At 38.9% G+C, this 18,818-nt stretch overlaps 1 protein-coding gene across 1 annotated transcript in view; it reads right to left on the bottom strand.

The window, feature by feature from the left end:
- WIF1 (WNT inhibitory factor 1) overlaps positions 1–18,818 on the bottom strand; it is a 76,371-nt gene that overhangs the window by 8,069 nt on the left and 49,484 nt on the right. The window contains exons 4-7 of the mRNA XM_053661922.1: positions 9,231–9,371; positions 8,224–8,319; positions 7,085–7,180; positions 2,412–2,507 (exon numbers count right to left, since the gene is read on the bottom strand). Coding sequence (XP_053517897.1) covers positions 2,412–2,507; positions 7,085–7,180; positions 8,224–8,319; positions 9,231–9,371 — 429 coding nt within the window. The remainder of the gene's footprint in view (positions 1–2,411; positions 2,508–7,084; positions 7,181–8,223; positions 8,320–9,230; positions 9,372–18,818) is intronic.

Raw genomic sequence — 18,818 nt, forward strand, 5'->3', positions numbered from 1 at the left:
CTGATTCTACTTATAGAAATAGGAGTAGGGAAATTAAGAAACAGAGTAGGAAAATCTAAAGAAACAAAGTAGGTTAGTGTTTTTCAGGGTCCTGAGGAGAGGGAAATAAGGAGCAATTGCTAGTGGATACAGGGATTCTTTTGGGTGTGATGATGTGTGCTGGTTTAGATAAAAGTGCTGCATGGTTTTGTGAATATACTAAATTATATACTTATAATGCTAAATTTTATGGTATGTGCACTAGATCTCAATTTAAAAATAAGAATACATAAAATAATAAGTATTATATGGCTCAAGAAACTGTTTCATCAGTGGTCCAGCCATGAGAGAATATTCCAGAATTCAAAGAATTACAAAAAATTATAAAGCAGTTATTGTGGTTGGAAGTTACTTCTTTTGTTTGCTTTTAAATTTTCTCTTAATTTCTCCTTTTCTTCTTTTCTTAAAAAGGTTTTATTTTTAGAGAGAGGAGAAGTGAAGGGGAGAGGAAGAGAAACATCAATGTGTGATTGCCTTTCATGTGCCCTCTACTGGGGACCTGGCAACCCAGGCATGTGCCCTCACTGGGAGTTGAACTGGTGACCCTTTGGTTCACAGGCCTGCATTCAAACCACTGAGCTACAGCGGTAAGGAATTTCTCCTTTATTTTCTGATCTATCCTATAAAAGCATAGGTTGTCATTAAAAAAACGGATATATAATTCAACTTTTGGTCTCCATTACACAGTAGTGGTACTTTTCTACTCAAGACCCATGTCCATATTTTTTTGGTAATGTGGTTCCTGTAATAGAACAGAATGTTTCCTAAAAGGATTTCATATAACTTGTGATAGGGATAATCAAGGGCTTGCAAAGGCCCACGTTTTTGGTGCAGTTAGGGGAAAAAAACAGGAATAGAAGACATTGTCTGTGCCAATGGAAAGGTCATAAACCTAAGGGCATGAAAGGGTATACTTACATGACGAGAAATGAGCCCATAAACAAAGATCCATAAACATGAACCAACTAACTATGCAAAGTCTGAGAGTAAGTACAGGGAGAAAATTGAGGGGAGTGAGTTCACAGATATCTTTATCAGGGCTAGGTAACTAATAAGAACAGAAACCACATCCTGGCAATTAATTACATGTTCTATGGAAACTACAGAGGTATTTCATTTGAACTCTATAAAAAATGGTTACTTCATCTAGTACTCATTAAAGTACAAAAACCCACAAATAAATTAGAGGTTGAAAGTTAAAAATAGGAAGTCGGTATTCAATTTTGAACCCACTACAGCACCAAACAGTGGTGTTTTATAGACACAATACAGCTGGAAATGAAAACGCCATATTCCAGAACCTCCAGAAAGTCAGGGGCATGTATTCTCAGCAGACGTGCTCACGCTGCTTTTGCGCCTTCCAAAGGCAGGAGCTTTGATGTGACCTGCCTTCTGGATCATAAAGCCATCCAGAATGGGCTTGGCTCATTTCTGAATTTAAGAGAGAACTTCAGGGACTTGCTGAGGGTGACCTGGCTTGTAGGCGGTGAAGCCAGGACAAGAGTTTGAGATCCTGATGCCCAAAACAGTGATTCTCTACCACATTCCACCTGTAATTCGTTTTGTATTGGAGCATGACAAATATCTAGTGAAAGCATAACATGCCCCAATCTTAAGTTTACAGCTCAGCTATTTTCTTACATAAATAAAACACTCATGTGACACTTCTTCAAACAAGAGATAGAACATTTTTGACATCCCATAAAGTTCCTTTGTGCCCCCAACCACTATCCTGGTTTCTACCAGCATCCATTGGTTTTGCCTGTTCTTGAACTTCAGAAAAATGAAATCATGCAGTATGCACTTTTCTGTGTTTAGCTCCTTTTACTTGGAGATCTCTGTGGTTCATTCATGTCGTGTGTGCTGTTAGTTTATTCTTTACTGCTATGCACCCTTTTTTCTTTCTTTAATCTATTCTTTTCTCTTAGATGGGTTACTGGGCTCAGTCTAGTTTAGGAAATGTGGTAATGAGTATCAGAGAAAAAAGTCTCTATGCATGAGAGTAGGGGAGCCAATTCCAGCTGTTCCCAAAGCTCTGGTCTGCATTTCCAGGCCGAAACTATGCACTCTGCACTATTAGAAGGAGACAATATCACCAACAAGAACAATGCAACAGGCTGAACAACCCAAACCCAGTCATAACTCAGCAGAGTGTTTGCTCTTCAGTCATGTGGGCTCAGCTTTGTCACTCTTTGTCCCACCTTTAGCTAAATAAATGGGACCTGAATCTAGTGAAGAGAAACCACTGGCCTGAGACCTTAAACAAGCGATTCATTGTCTCTGGGCTTCAGATTGTTCATTGATAAAATGAAGGGGTTAAATGGAGTTTCTAAGTTCTCTAAAAGTCAAAAAGAATGCAGGTCAGTACTCACTTATTTCACACTGTTCTCCCTCTAGTCCTGGAGGGCAAATACACTTTCCAGGGTAGAAACAGGTCCCTCCATTAAAGCAAGTAGTTGAGCAGTTTGCTGTTAGAATGAATAATCGTATTGCATTAGACAGTAGGTTAAACCTAAAAAAAGAACTTCACTTACAGTTAGATGATACTTTGGAGGCATCTGCTAGTCACCCATTTACTTATGTAGTAAAGTAAGACTTTATGAATACAGGAATTGGAACCATTTGACCATGTGTGGACTCCCCCACTGTAATAGGATGCCATACACATTACATAGTACCCACCCAAGGGGTTATCCTTTAGTGAAAAGAGGCACGGTGTGTAAAGCATTCTTTTCTATTTTCTTACAAACATCTGTGTTCTTAAGAGGAGATCACTATAAGCCCCATTCCCTACTATTTTTTTTTTTAGAAATTAAAACATTAGTTTTAACCTTAAAGAAATTTGTTTTGAACCACAATAATATCTTTAGTTTCCAACCCCCCAAACCCAATTCATGTCACCCTCCTCCCAGTGAAGGGGGAAGCTTTACAGAGGGAATACTACATAAGAAGTCACGTAGTGTTCCCTCTGTAAAGCTTCTCACTTCTGGCTCAAGCTTATTCTTGAGCCAGATTCTCCTTAAAAGCTGTTTGCAGTAGCGAAAGGGGGAAATATAATGTCTAAAGGGAAGTAATGTCCTACTTCTACATAATGCTCCATTGAAACCCTCCCACCCAAAGTTTTTAAGATAAAGGATGAAGAAAATGAGAAAACTTTCAAAGAGAAAACTTTTTAAGTTGAGATAGATAAAAGGAAGAGAAGTCCTAAGTATAAGGATCCGACAAGGAGAAAGCAACTTTTTTTCCCCCCAAAGAACAGAGGTTAATCTTCAGTAATAGGATTTAAAAAAAATCAACTTTCATGATGTTTGGGAGAAGAAATATATTCAGAAAAAGACAGCCTTGTGAGACCCCATGGGCAGGGAAGTGGCAGCAGTGTGAGCCAGAGGCATGACGAACTTGGGTATATTACTGTGGAAATCCAGTTCACTTGATTATCCAGGTAAAAATTGGACTGTGTGCAATTCACCCTAAAACCTGGCTGTCAACTCTAGAGTTTGGCTGCTCACTGGCACCTAAAATAGAAGAAGGACAGACATGGGGACGGGGGAGAGCAAATATCTAAAAATAGACAAGTTGGCTCATTTTATGAAGGGGATTAAAATAAGAGCTTGGATTTTCAGCAATTCCAGTTATATGGCCTATGTGTTCTTGTCCTATATAAAATGCCAAAGTTGGCTATGGATGAGTAAAAGCTGAAGTAAGCTTCCAGTAGGAAAACCAGAAAGGAAGTCCAAAAGTTGTAAGTGGTGCTTTCTTTGTGAAAAAGGAGTCTAACTAGAGTGTGCTATGTATACCATGCCTCTTAAAAGAGAAAACCTCTTGTTTAAAATCCCAAGTATCTCCAGCTAAAGACAATGATGTACTGGTTTTGGCAAAAACCAAGTCCAGTAATGTGGGAGATGGGGAGCAGCAGCAGTTGTGTGCAGGATTCAGGATTTGGATTTGGGGGAATCAGCTCTTTGAGTTTCCTCTGTGCTACTTGGTGCTAGTATTGTTAGTGCTGGCCAGTTGGGTTGGGGGGGTGTCCTGTCTCCCCACCTGTCCCGTTTCTCCTGGGGATACTAAGATGTGAAAACATCAGGATCAGTGCCCACGTGGCAGCAGCCTTCTGGGCACCAGCCCTTATTAACATGTAGAATTCAGTGAGCCTGGGAGGTTGTTTGAAAGTCACAGAATATGACAAAGCTGGTTATAAAATGTGGCCACACTCTGAGTATTTGCATGATATCTCACAGTCCTGACAAGCCCCCTACATTTCTGCCATGGGATGATTCTTGACCAGAAAAGTGAGCACAGACACTGAGCAGCTTTCACAGGTGCCGAGTGATACTAGGCCAGCGCTTAACTACTCCATTCCTGATATTTGTGAAGATGCCCCAAGAGCCAATGAAAATTCACATTCATGTTTCTTTAAATATGTAGTGCTGTGATCTATGTCCATGCCAGTAATTAAACCATTTTTCAAGAGCTCTATAGTCCCTCCTGGACAATAAGAGCATTTTTGGTTGAGGTAGTAAAAAAAAAGTTTTTTAATGTTCCAAGATCTCCAGTGAGACCAACTAAAGTTTCAATAGATTTATTAAAAGAATTTTAAAAAATAATGGAATTTAACAAGGAGGAAAATCTTTCATCTAAAAGGTGAAGTATTATCAAATGCAAAATGTACTGGAATACAGATAGATATTCTCCCTGAACAGTGATCATGTAGCATTTGTGAAACCATGTCAATAGAAAAACAGTGCAACTGGCCCTGGCTGGTGTGGTTCAGTGGGTTGAATGCTGGCCTGCGAACTGAAGGGTCACTGGTTCAACTCCCAGTCAGGGCACATGCTTGTGTTGCAGGCTAGGTTCCCAGTGGGAGGCATGTGAGGGGCAACTGATCAATGTTTCTCTTGCACATTGATATTTCTCTCCCTCTATTTCTCCCTTCCTTCCCCTCTCTCTAAAAAATAAATATCTTTAAAAAAAGAAAGAAAGAAAAACAGTATGATTGACACTCCACTGTACAAACTATACCAGTAACAGCCATATCTACATAAGCAGGCCTCACAGATATTTCCATTAAACCTGTTAATACATGAGTTCTTCATCCAAATCTCTGAAGGACTTTCTTTGTCTTTTTTTTAAAAAATATTTTATTTATTTATTTTTATAGGGGAAGGGAAGGAGAGAGGGAGAGAAATATCTATGTATGGTTGCCTCTCATGCATCCCCTGCTGAGAACTGGCCTCCAACCCAGGCATGTGCCCTGACTGGGAATCCAACCGCGATCCTCTGGTTCACAGGCCCACGTGAAAGACTTGCTTTATTTCCAAATAGTTTCAGAGCTTGTCAGGATGGCCGAGTGGTCTAAGGCACCAGACTCAAGCTTTTGCTTCCCAAATCGTTTCAATATAACATGAATTTAATCTTGTTTCAAGACATGCCTAATTTTGCAATAGCTGAACGCTAAATTTAGACAAGTTAAATAAAGATTCACAATAAAGAATATCACACACTGGCTGTTAATTATTATTTGTATATTGGTGCTTTATGAATACCAATTTTTAAAATTCTTTTTTATCCAATGCTCTACTTTTCAAAGATTACTTGAAAATAAAAGGTAGAGATGGTTTCACATATTATCTCAAATGGCTGTGGGGTTGGGGGTAAGAGGTCAATGGCTTCATTTCCAGTTTAGGAATGGGGAAACATGACTCGCAGAGAGGTCGAGGTATTTGTTCAGATTCAGCGTCACTCATGAAACGGTGGTCTGAGTGTCAGTGTGGGGCACTGGAAGGCGTGAGTTTGGATCAGTCTCCTCAAGCTGCACATCCTCATTTATCTGGGAATTCGATGGGTGAAATTCTACACATCTCAAAAGGTTGTTGAGAATAAAATTGGATAATTGTATGAAACTACTTGGCATCAGCAAATAGCAGGCAACTGAAACTATTATCCTGACTCATGCAGAAAGTACTTTTAGCTTTCTTTCTTTTCTTTCTTTCTTTCTTTCTTTCTTTCTTTCTTTCTTTCTTTCTTTCTTTCTTTCTTTCTTTCAGCTGCTCATTTCAATCTTAATTGATGCTAACTGCATTATCACTAAAGAGACAATTTTCAAAAATAGCACTTAATTTATTTCAAGCATATATTTGTTTTAAAAACTAGTGTTCTTCTCATGCAATTGGCTATTTTGACACAAAGACTATTCCATTCAATGAATACACTTTACAGGATATTATTTAATTTTTTCCATAAAAGATGTAAGCCTGTCAAAATAGACAGATATTCTTATAAAGAGTACGAATCACTCAATAACATTTTAGGGCCAAATTTCAATCCACTTTTTAAGAGTAAGTCTGTCTATGAGGCTGCATTATAGGAAGAAGGAACCTGATCAGGGATGTGATCTGTAAACAAAGCATTGAATTTGGGGGTCAGTGAACATCCAGGTCAGGTCATTTGGAGCAGGTTGTTTCAGTTCTGTCTCAGAAGTTCATGCATAAAACTGATTAGGACCTACCCAAACCCAGGTGTCAGGCAGGAACAGCTAGTTGCTCACAAAAATCCGGGGCCTCCTCCCCCAAAATTGTCAGCCATCCAGCCTGGGACTTAACCATGGTGTTAATTCCTACCTATGGAATAGGTGTGGAAATTCTGTGGGTCACTTCTGAGCCTATTTTGTATGCGTGTTTGTTTTGTTTTGTTTTTAAGCAGTGCATACTCCAGTCTCTTTTTCTCTGCTTATTGGCTGGATCCAAAGAGCTCCAAAGTAGGACCATAGATGGAAGGCACCTGGGTCCCTGAATCACTGCATGGAGAAAAGCTGCCCAGCTCGCTGACTAGGTATTCCTGTGCAGGAGCATTCTGTGAGTGAAAATAAACTTCTACTGTGTTAAGCTACACCAAGAGTTGGGGTTAAAGTTATTACAGCAGCCAGCCAAGTGATACACCCTGTTTATAGTGCTGTTATGAAAAGTGATGATATATTAAATATGTCTTTTATGAAACATTTAAAAAGTAAAAACAACTTTGTTCTTAAAAAAAGAAAAAAAACTGTTACCTTTATCACAATTGACTCCATAGAATCCAGGTGGGCAAATGCAGAAACCAGGAGTAACACAAAGCCCGCCATTCATACATCGTGGTATACAAAGGGCTGGTAGGGGAGAGAGCGCTGATTAAAGCCAAACAGAGTTTCGGAGCAGGAGCATTTTAGGAATGTCAGTAATATAACAGGCCTACATTTTCAAGTTTTGTGGTTGATTAAAAAACGGTCACTCTTTAGAGATACAGGTTGCCAATATTAAAAATTATTTTTGTGATGTAAATCAGACTGTTTTTTTATATCAGACTATTTTTTAACCAATTTCATGGGGGGAAATTTTGGAAGACAGCTATGCTCACCACTATCCCACCAACGCGATGGGGAAAATTTTGGAATTGTTCCATCTGAATGGCTGATCAAAATTTGCCTAGAATCAGTATTTCAACTAAGATGTGGTCATAATACTGTGGTTATTTTTTCTTGTTCTGTTTTCTTGATCTTCTAATTCCAAAACAAATGCAAACAAGAAAAATTCTTATTTCTTGAAGATGAAAATATTTTGATTATTTTGATCAAATAAGCTCTTAGTATTTGAGTACTATGTGGTTCATAAAACATTTTCTTGTTTATCTCTTTTCTTTTTATAACTTCCTTAATAGTGATTTCACTTAGATGGATATACTCATTACACGAATAATATTAACCTTTTTTTGCCGTACAGCAACTTAATAACTCGGTTGTAGACATAATTTTGAGTTAAGCTACTTTTACTTGGAGTAGACACTTTCAAATCATTCATAATACTAGCCTTTAAAACACAGTTTAAGTAGAGGGAAAAAACCCTCAAAACTTTTATAAGATTACATCCAACATAGTACATATAGTAGTTAGCATCTGGGGGGAGGAGTGGCCTCGGAGAATGTAGACATCGCGCCAGAGTTCTCTGACCCTGTCACTACACACTTGGATTTAACAGAAAACCCACTCCCAGAAGAGAGCCCTTCCAGTAGCTCTTCTGTGGTTTTCTTTTAAGATTTCACCAAAACTTATAATGTGACCAGAAAAATAATTTCAGGGGAGGTGACACAAGTACATGCAGGGCTCCTGTGTGACATCCAACTCATTAGGGATCAAGCAAGGGAAGCTGCCTTTACCTTTCTCACAGTGAGGTCCATAGAATCCATCAGGACATTCACAGACACGTCTTTCATTACAAAACCCTCCATTTCGGCACCCTCCTGGGCATTCAGCTTCACCCAAGAGAAACAAGAGTAATGGACATCTTTGAAATCATTAGAGCAAGCATGAAGAGGTAGTGGTCATTCTTCCCACCTGTGCCCAGTGACCATAATTTATTGAATACTTCTACCATTTTCTCTCTATACCACTTGTACTTCACTAAGCCTTCTTCATAAGATTTCACATCTCTCAATCTTCCTTCACAGAAGAAGGCAAAGCAAGCCTGATTCTGCCTTCATTCCATTTGTCAATCTACTGTACCTCCTGAAATTCGTGCTAGAATAGAATGATTAACAGTGCCCTCAATAATTGCTTTCAAATGGTGGAATGACCTCTTGGTACATCTTTATAGAACTGAAAGTTCCCAGATCTTAATTCTATGCTGAAAAATCTTGCACCAGGATGGGAAAGGAGCCAGGCCTTCATGTGTAAATGGGCATGGGAGTATGGTGGTGAGATGCCTTTGCTCAGCAGAGATTGCTAGCGTGATGGTGGCACCCCATTCTCTATGGAGGTCAGCAGTGCCAAGCTTTGGGAGACAGTGGGGTGTGTTGCCTTCACAGGTGGCAGTTGCTGGCAATGACTGCCAACCTTGTTACGGGAATCTAGAACAAGAAAAGGGGGAAAATTTGTGACCATAGCTAAGACACACCAGGCAACTCGCAAAGATTGTGTTGGGGGAGGGGGAGGAGACAGGTAGAAAACAGGGCATTTTGAAGGAGGTATTAGAGTTACAAAAATTGTGAGTGGGGTCAAAGCACAAAAAGTCTTGCCTGGTACTATTAATGACCCTTGTGTTTATCACCCTCTCCTCCCATTGGTATGATTACAATTATACATTTACCTACCTACCTATAATTGTTTACCCATATCGCACCTGGAAGCTTTATGAGCTTTCTCTTGAATCACCACCACTGATTACCTTGTTGACATGTTTTAAAGAAGATAGCATTTTGAGGTGTCTGTAGGATGGTATTGCCTTCAGAATTCATTACAATCACATTGACTTCAAATGCTGCCACCCCATCTTGTTTTCCAAGGCACGGGAAACCAACTTGAACAACTAAAGAAAAAGAAAGTATTGACAAAGAGTTTATCTAGTTCATTCCAGTTTTACAGAGATCTCAGTAAGAGAGATGAAGAACAAAGCAACCATGCCCACCTTTCATTATTTGACATTCTTGTACCTCTATCAGAGTAGGGAGTGTATTTTGATCACCTGGGCATTCTCCACAGAACTTATATATGATGCTGGGTGGACAAAGAATGAATTACTAACATGGAATCAGGGATATTTTGTTTGTGGTCTGGCTTGTACTACCTTAAAAATATTTTCTCTGAAAATTAAAGCTATAAATATGCAGCATAGATTAATTAATTAGGGGAAGAAACTTTTTGGGCATTTCATCAGCCTCTATATAATTCAAAAAACAGCTAAAAATCAACACTTCCAAATCCATTAAATAAAGCCTTATAAGCAATATCCCACTAGTTTATTTTTACTCTGTGCTTCAGAGTGACAAAATATGTTTTTTGGAAATAGTCTATAAATCAGACTACACTCCAATCATTGGATTAAGTTAATAAAGTTAATATTTTCTCCTGCTATTTGTTAAAATTAAGAAATGTCCATATCTTGGGGATCTGGAAGAGAGTTTAGTGTGTTGAAATAATGTCATTCTAGCCTTATATCTAATAGTTTAGGTTCCTAAAGAGGAGGCCACTGCTATTTTGTGACTCTAGCGATCACTTGGGGTGTGTATTTATTGACTTAGGAACTTACGATGTGGTTGTACAGAGAGGGTGAGGAATCATGGAATACCGTAAGTCATTGAGTGGAAATTGGCTCAAGTCGTTGCTGAGAGGCTGGTTATGTAAATTTCTAAAATCCACTTGATTATAATAACATGTCTGTCGGGAATGATCTAGCTGACCCAATAGACTTTAGTTCTTCCTTACAAATAGGAAAAAATATTGCTAATAGGTATACACATGAAATTTTGCTTCATTTTGTTTTTGTATGGCAGGTAATAGTTACTGCCAAGTTTAGGAAAATTATAGCAAGCCAAGAAAAATCCTTTCCCTTTAAAGTTTTCATAAACCTTTCCTCTAGGTTTATAAGAAAAAATGAGCTGGAAATTTGTCTGCACTTTTCCATAAGGCATTGCACACAAACTGGTTGTACAATCTTCTGAACATGCGTTGGCAACCAAAAACTCCTCCCAAGGTTTTGGCATTGTTAGCGTTCATTACCGTGCCAGTCTCAAAGTAACATGGATTTCCAGTTCTTCTGCATCTTAAGAGGTTGGCATTGCCAATAATCAATTAAGTGATGAAAAGGATATACAGATATTTTAACAGTAATAAGAAGAGAGAGAAAACCAAAGTTGTATCTGAAGTTCCAAACTAAAATTGTTTCCATTGAAAGCCTTGGTTTAATGAAAGCTTATATATGAAAAAGCCAATTTACAAAACACAAAAATCCATTGTAGGGATTTACATTTCAGGAGGAAGCAAAGGAGCTGGCAAATAATTTCTTTCCATTGTTAACTCTTTTATAATTTTCACTTTGTTCAATTATAAGATTTTATTTATCTTATGAATCTTTTTTGTTTTCTTGATTATTATTTTTAATTAAACTTATTGGGGTGACATTAGTTAACAAAATTATGTAGGTTTCAAATGTACATTTCTATGATACATTATCTGTATATTGCTTTGTGTACCTGCTGCCCAAAGTCAAATCTTTCATCATCAAAAACTAGCTTTATAATTTTGGGCAATGGTTCCTTTGAGTCAAGCCTGTTGACTCATAAATCTTTTGTATGGATGGGTAGGCCAGTAATTGCCCTGAGGTATAAAAAGATGGAAGAATCCAAAAAGATACCTAAAGATACAATGTTTAGAATCTTCCTCATCACGTGTAATCACCAAAATTATTATGTTCCAGGTGTATCTTTTTCCTGGATCTTCTTTAGCCTCCACTTTGCAGTTCACCTAATTCTTTTAAAAAGGCTCATAAGTTTTATTTTAGCTTTCCAAATCTTGGTATGAAAGCATTTCTAAGTAAACTCGTTTCTGTTTATCACACTGTCAAATTTCAAAACATGTCTTGAATGTTAGATATAAAAACCATGTTGTTATTATATGTATAGGAAATGCAGTTAAGAATACTTATTAGTTTGTCCATATTTTCAGGTGTGCTAAAAGCTAAACCATTTACAAATCTGGTTGAAGTATGACTATGTGTTCACATGCGCCAGTCATCTGGGGGTGCTTCTGGAGAGTTTGGGGTGCTCATGTGAAAGTGTGTGATTTCCTAACATGGCCTTGAAGTCAGTCGAAGTAGCGAGATGCACAATTTCCTAGCCTGTGGTTCTAAAAAATACGGCTCTGAACAGTCCCGGGGAGAAAAACAAGGATACATAATCCAACAGAAATGTCAAGGAGTAAAACACACCATAAGTAACTTTCTTTAGTATTTTCAAGATGAATTTCTCCCTCTAAATGCTTAAATAAGGTCTGAATCAAAACACAAAGGGTTCATCCATTCAGTGAATATTTATTAAGTGATTACCATGTGTCGGTCCCTGTTTTAAACACCAGGGAGACTTTAGTGCAGAGGACAAATAAAAGCTGCTGCTCTTTTGGTGCTTATGTTTTAGTGATTTATTTTGAAGACATTTTGCATTAGTAAAATATTTTAATCACTAAACAGTCTTTAAAATATTCATTCATTGGTGGACACTTAGGCTTGCCTACTGTAAATAGTGCTGCTATATACATGTGGGTGCAGATATCTTTTTGAATTAGTGTTTTTATTTCCTTTGGATGTATTCCTAAAAGTCAAATTGCTGGATCATATAATAGTTCTATTTTTAATTTTTTGAGGAACCTCTATGAAGTTTTCCATAGTAGCTGTACCAATTTACAATTCCACCAATGATGCAGAAATGAGTGCTTTCTCCGCATTCGTGCCAGCATTTGTTATCACTTGTCTTTTGATAATAACCATTGTAATAGACACAAGGAGATGTTTTATTGTGATTTTAATGTGCATTTACCTAATGACTAGTGATATTGAGCATCTTTTCATGTACCTGTTGGCCTTTCACATATCTTCTTTGGAGAAATGTCTACTCAGGTCCTTTGCCCAGTTTTAAATTATTTTCTTTTTGCTATTGAGTTGTATAGGTTTTTATATATTTTGGATATTAACCCCTATCAGATATATGGTTTGCAAAAGTTTATTCCTATTTTATAGGTGTCTTTTCACTTTGTTGATGGTTTCCTTTGCTGTGCAGAAGCTTTTCAGTTTGCTATAGTCCCACTTGTTTATTCGTTATTTTATTGCTTGTGCTTTAGGTGTCAGTCCAAAAAATTACTACCAAGACCCATGTCAAGGAGCATTATTCCTGTGTTCTCTTCCAGGACTTTCATGGTAACAGGTTATACATTTAAGTCTTTAATCCATTCTGAGTTAATTTTTGTGATTGGTGCATATGTTCAGCTCATTTCAGTAAATGACTTTCATGAAACCTTTGCTCTACCCAGACTAGATTCCATTCAGTTCCCAAAGAACTGGCACATGCCTACAGTGCCCTGATTCTGCATGCTTGCCCTGCTGTGTGGAGTACTTTTCTCCTCTTTTCTGTCCAGTGTTCTCCTACTCACCCGTCAAGATGCACTTGTTCTCCATAGCCTTTCCTAACACCCTGCCTATATCATTTTACTTATATTTCACAAATACCTCTCTCAATGATTGCATTAAAATATCATGATTTAATTAGGATTCTGCATCTTTTGCCAGAAATGAGATTTTCAAGGCAAGGGCCATATCTTATTTAATTTTTCAAAATTATATTTTATTGATTAGGCTATCATAGTTGTCCCGGTTTTTTCCTTTTGCACTCTGCCACCCAGCACCCTCCACCCCCTCAAGCAATCCTCACACCGTTGTTCATGTCCATGGATCATGCATATAAGTTCTTTGGCTACTCCATTTCCTGTACTCTACATCCTCATGGCTATTCTGTAATGACCTATTTGTACTTCTTAATCATCTCACCTCTTCACACATTTTCTCCCACCCACCTCCCATTTGGCAATCATCAAAACATTCTCTGTATCCATGATTCTGTCTCTGTTCTTCTTGTTTGTTTTTTAGAGTCAACTGTTTATAGATATGTATTTTTTTGCCATTTTATTGTTCATGGTATTGAGCTTTTTTAAAATAAGTCTCTTTAACATTTCATATAATAATGATTTGGTGATGATGAACTCCTTCAGTTTTCTTTTGTCTGGGAAGCTCTTTATCTGCCCTCCAAGTCTAAATAATAGCTTTGCTGGGCAGAGCAATCTTGGATGTAGGTCCCTGGTTTCCATGACTTTGAATATTTCTTGCCAATACATTCTGGCTTGCAAAGTATCTTTTAAGAAATCAGCTGATAGTCAGCTTTTGTCTTGCTGCTTTTAAGGTTCTCTCTTTGTCTATGACCTTTGGCATTTTTGATTATGATGTGTCTTGGAGTGGGCCTCTTTGCATCCATCTTGTTTGGGACTCTGTGCTTCCTGGACTTGCATGTCTATTTCCTTCACCAAATTAGGGAAGTTTCCTTTCATTATTTTTTCAGGTAGATTTTCAATTTCTTGCTCTTTCTCTTTTCCTCTGGCTCCCCTTTGATGCAAATGCTGGAACGTCTGAAGTTGTCCCAGAGGTTGCTTATACTATCATCATTTGTAGGGGATTCTTTTTTCTTCTTGTTCTGATTGGTTGTTTTTTACTTCCTTATGTTTGACATCATTGATTTGATTCTTGACTTCATTCCTGTTATTTCTACTGTTATTTCCCTGTAATTGTTCTTCATTTCAATTAGTGTATCCTTCATTTCTGACTGGATTTTTATGCTGCTGAGGTCCTCATTAAGTTCCTTGAGCATCCTTATAACCAGTGTTTTGAACTCTGCATCTGATAGATTGCTTATGTCCATTTTGTTTAGCTCTTTTTCTGAAGTTTTGATCTATTCTTTTGGGGGGGCCATGTTTCTTTGTCTTCTCCTTTAGGCAGCCTCCCTGTGTTTGTCTCTATGTACTAGGTAGACCTGTCTTGGTAGCATGGCCTAATGTAGTAGATGTCCTATGGTGGCACAGCTTCCCCTATCACCCAATCTGGTACTTGAGGTGTGCCCTTCATGTGGGCTGAGTACACCCTCCACTTGTAGTTGAGCCTTGATTGCTGTTGGCAAGTCAATGGGAGGATTTATCCAGGCCAGTCAGCTACAAGGACTGCCTGTGACCAATGACCACCAACCTTTGATCATCAGCTGATTCATAGAGGATCAGCTGTGCAGGGGCAAGGTGGTGGTGCTCTGATGTGGTCCGTACCTGTCCACTGGGTGTGCAGGCTCTGGGGTTCCCAGGTAGTGCAGGACAAGATCAGTCCTCACCTTTGTTCTGCCCAGGGCCACCCTGCCTGAGATATAAACCAATCTGAGATGGCAGCTATTTGTGCTGGGCTTAGAGACTCCCAGGTGAAGAAGCCAAGCTGTGAATTTAGGCTGGTTGCTGCTAGTGCTTGGCCTGGGGCAAATTAGCAAAACGTACTGGAGCTGGGCGATTACTGAGACTAGTTGTTGCTTATTTGATAGGATTTAGGAGGTTGTGAACCATAGGCTAACTGTTTCATGGGCCCACAAGTTGGGTGGGATGGAGTCTCAAAAGATCTCCATGGCAGGGTGAACAGTGTTAGCCAGGTTGATGGAGTCTCAGATATGGCTCCTACCTGCTGGTTCTGTGCAGGGAAGGCTCAGGAAGGGACAATGGCCTCTGCTGCCTTTCCATCAGAGAGAGAGCTATCTCCCAGCTTGTGCCTTGATAGCAGACACTTCAGTGACTCCCTGTATGCTACTGGGGCCTTTTAAGCTTCTACACCAGAGCTGGAGCTCAGAGAGAGTCAGTGTGAGTTTTTAAAGGGGTACTGCTTGGGACTCCAGAAGTTTCTTCCACTGACTTAATCCCCACTGATTTTTGCATCCAGAATTAATGGGAACTTATATTCTTGGCACCAAAACCTTGTGCCGGAGGGACCTACTGTGTGCCTGGGACTCCTCACTCCTGAGATATTCCTCCTGAATTTTTATCCACCACACATGGATGTGAGACTACCCCATTCTGCATATCTTCTCCTCCTACCAGTCTGGGTGGATGTGGTTTCTTTAATTCCATAGTTGTTAGACTTCTATTCAACTTGACTTAGGATGCTTCTGGGTGATGGTTTTTCTACATTTTAGTTGTAATTTTTTTTTAAATATTTTCTTTCTTTATTTTTTGAGAGAGGGGAAGGGAAGGAGAAAGAGTGGGAAAGAAATATCAATGTGTGGTTGCCTCTCATGCGTCCCCTGCCAGGAACTGGCCTGCAACCCAGGCATGTGCCCTGACTGGGATTAGTTGTAATTTTGATGTGGTTGTGTGAGGAGGCAAACCATGTTTACCTATGCCACCATCTTGATCAGAAGTCCCTTTATTAATTTTTGTAATCCCAGCATCTAGTATTTGTCTGTCACAACCTAGGCACTGGCAGACACAAAGATATACCTTATGGGAGACATATCAATACACTGTTATACACACACACACACACACACTTGCACATATATGCATACACATACACAAAAAGACAAAAATTCACACACAGTGGGAAATATAGAGAATAAAATATTAACAATGTATATTCAGAAAAACACATATACAAAGGAAAAGGAACACTAGAAGCAGAAAAAGCATAGTTCTCTTTACTTCCAAGAACTAGTAGAAATATGGAAGTTTTAATGTTATACTTTGCAGCAATAAGTACATGAGTAGCGAGCCACTTTTACTAAAAGACATGTGAAATTTGGCCAGATGCTGTAGAATCCAGCGCAGTTCAGGCTATATGGTCGAAACTGAGATAAATTAAAACACTCAGAAAAACTAAAGCAGACTGAACATAAATCACATTGCATTCAAGTACACATTCATATGCAATTGATTGCATATAAACAAACTCTTATATAAAGTAAACAGCAAACATTCTGATTAAATATCTCTTCCACACCGAGATGGGCATGTTGCTTATACAGCCTCAGTCTCTGGTTACTTGAGCCATTGCCCCACAAGGCAAAAGGGTGAGAAAGGTGGGAGAGAGCGCCTCCTCAACACCACATAATTATACACTGCTCTGTGATTTTAAATCATGCCATACAAACAGTCATCAGTGGTCCAAGCTGTGCTGACAGCCATTCATTCTCCCAGCAAACACTGAGCAGCTACTCTGAGCTTTACTTTCTGCTAAGACCTGGGTCACTGAGAAGATGATCCAGCATTAACAGCTATTTTAAAGTTTCTAGACACTGGATTCCTGAAAGCCCTGATTGAGAAACACCACTGTCCTGTTGGATTCATGTTATGACAAGAGTGTTCAAAGAGACAAAACTTTGGCTTTATGGAAATTTTATGTTTTTTGTTATCCAACTCAGTAATTTTATGGAACCACCCTGCAGTTTGCATTTCCTGTTTTTGTTCTCTACAGATGCCAGAAGGCAGGCACTTCATAACTGTTAAAGATCAAGAGTTTTCTTTTTCGATGTTTAGGCATATAAGGAGTCTGTGGGATAAAAGAACAGCTTAGCAGCTTGGGGGTATAAAATAGACCAGGGGAATAATGAACAATACCTGAATGCTTAGGACCATAGACACACTGATTTGGTTACTTTTTAATAATTCAAGGTACCCTCACTGCTCCTACTGTGGGGACTGAGCTAATGAGGCTAATGAATAACTGCCCTGCAATGGGCTGAAATTCCCATAAACTTCTTGCACCTGCATTTTTGCAAACAGATCCTACATCTGTCTCCAAAACCTATGTGTGTGGGGGAGGAGTTGTACATGCAGAGTGTGTGTGAGTGTGTATGCATGTGCAAAGTCACCTGGTCCCAGAGGCTTGTTCTTTTCCAGGTCACTTTGCCCAAAGCATCATCTATTTTTTCCCTTAAATTTTATTACTTATAAAGATTCTAACTATTAGAACATGATATCTCTAAACAGGATCTATTAAAATATTCTCCAGTCATATGTTCAGTCTTTTTGTTTCAATATTCTAAAAAGTAAAATTTCAGTAAGCTTTTTTCACTACACACAAAAAATGAATAAAGCTGGGAAAACTTAAGATGCAGGCATTAAATTAGAAATTCAAAAATTCAAGGCTGTGTAATGAATTTAATTATGAATTTTGTGGGCTACAGTGAGCTTGTATTCTTTCAATAATCAGAAAAAGACAAAGGGAATGTGGCTCTGGCCAAGATGGAGGTGTAGATAGATGTGCTTAACTTCCTCACACAACCAAAAAGATAACAATGAGTTTAAAACAACCAGAACTTTGACAAAAATAAAACTGTATGAAAGTCCAAACACCAAGGAGTTAACGAAAAAACATTCATCCGGACTAGTAAGAGGGGCAGAGTCAGGAACCTGGGGCAGAGAGGATGCTTGACAAGGTGGGTACTGGCTGACCAGGCGGGTAAGGTGGTGGTTGGTGGACTGGGTGGTCCCACATTCAGGTGCGGGTAAACCGGGAGGAACAACTGGAGAGTGAGACAGACTACTGCAACCCAGGATTCCAGTGTCAGGAAAATAAAGTCTTAGAACCTCTGTCTTTAAAAACCTGTGGGGGTTGTGGTGGCGGGATAAACTCCCAGTCCCACAGGAGAGTCAGTTGGAGGGGCCCAAGAGAGCCTAGAATGTACACAAGCCCACCCACAAGGGAATCAGTACCAGAAAGCTGCAATTTGCTTGTGGGAAGCAAGGGAAGTATATGAAAGCAGAGCGAGAGCCAAGCAAGCAGCACTGCTCCTTCTCTGACCCGTCCCTTACACACAGTGCCACAGTGCAGCAAAGTGGGTTGCCCTGCCCTGGTGAATACCTATGTCTCTGTACCTTACAATGTGACAGGTATGCCAAGATAAAGAACTATGGCTCAAATGAAAGAACATATAACAACTCCAGAAAATAACTAAGCAACAAGTAGATAGCCATCCTATCAGATTCAGAGTTCAAAACACTGGTAATCAGGATGCTCACAGAAATGACTGAGTATGGTCACAAAATAAAGGAAGAAGTGAAGGCTATACAAAGAGAAAAAAGAAGAATATACAGGGAACCAACAGTGAAGGGAAGGAGACCAGAACTCAAATAAATAATTTGGAATATAAGGGAGAAATAAACATTCAACCAAAACAGAATGAAGAAACAAGAATTCAAAACTATGAGGAGAAGCTCAGGAATATTTGGGACAACTTTCAGTGTTCCAAAATTTGAATCATTGGGGTGCCAGAAGGAGAATAGGAAGAGCAAGAAATGGAAAACTTATCTGAAAATATAATGAAGGAGAACTGTCCCAATCTGGCAAAGGAAATAGACATGCAAGTCCAGGAAGCTCAGAGAGTCCCAAAGAAGTTGGACCCAAAGGAGAACACAC

This window comes from Artibeus jamaicensis, unplaced genomic scaffold (genome assembly GCF_021234435.1).
Source record: "Artibeus jamaicensis isolate MK-2021 breed Jamaican fruit bat unplaced genomic scaffold, CSHL_Jam_final contig_233, whole genome shotgun sequence".
NCBI classification, from domain to species: domain Eukaryota; kingdom Metazoa; phylum Chordata; class Mammalia; order Chiroptera; family Phyllostomidae; genus Artibeus; species Artibeus jamaicensis.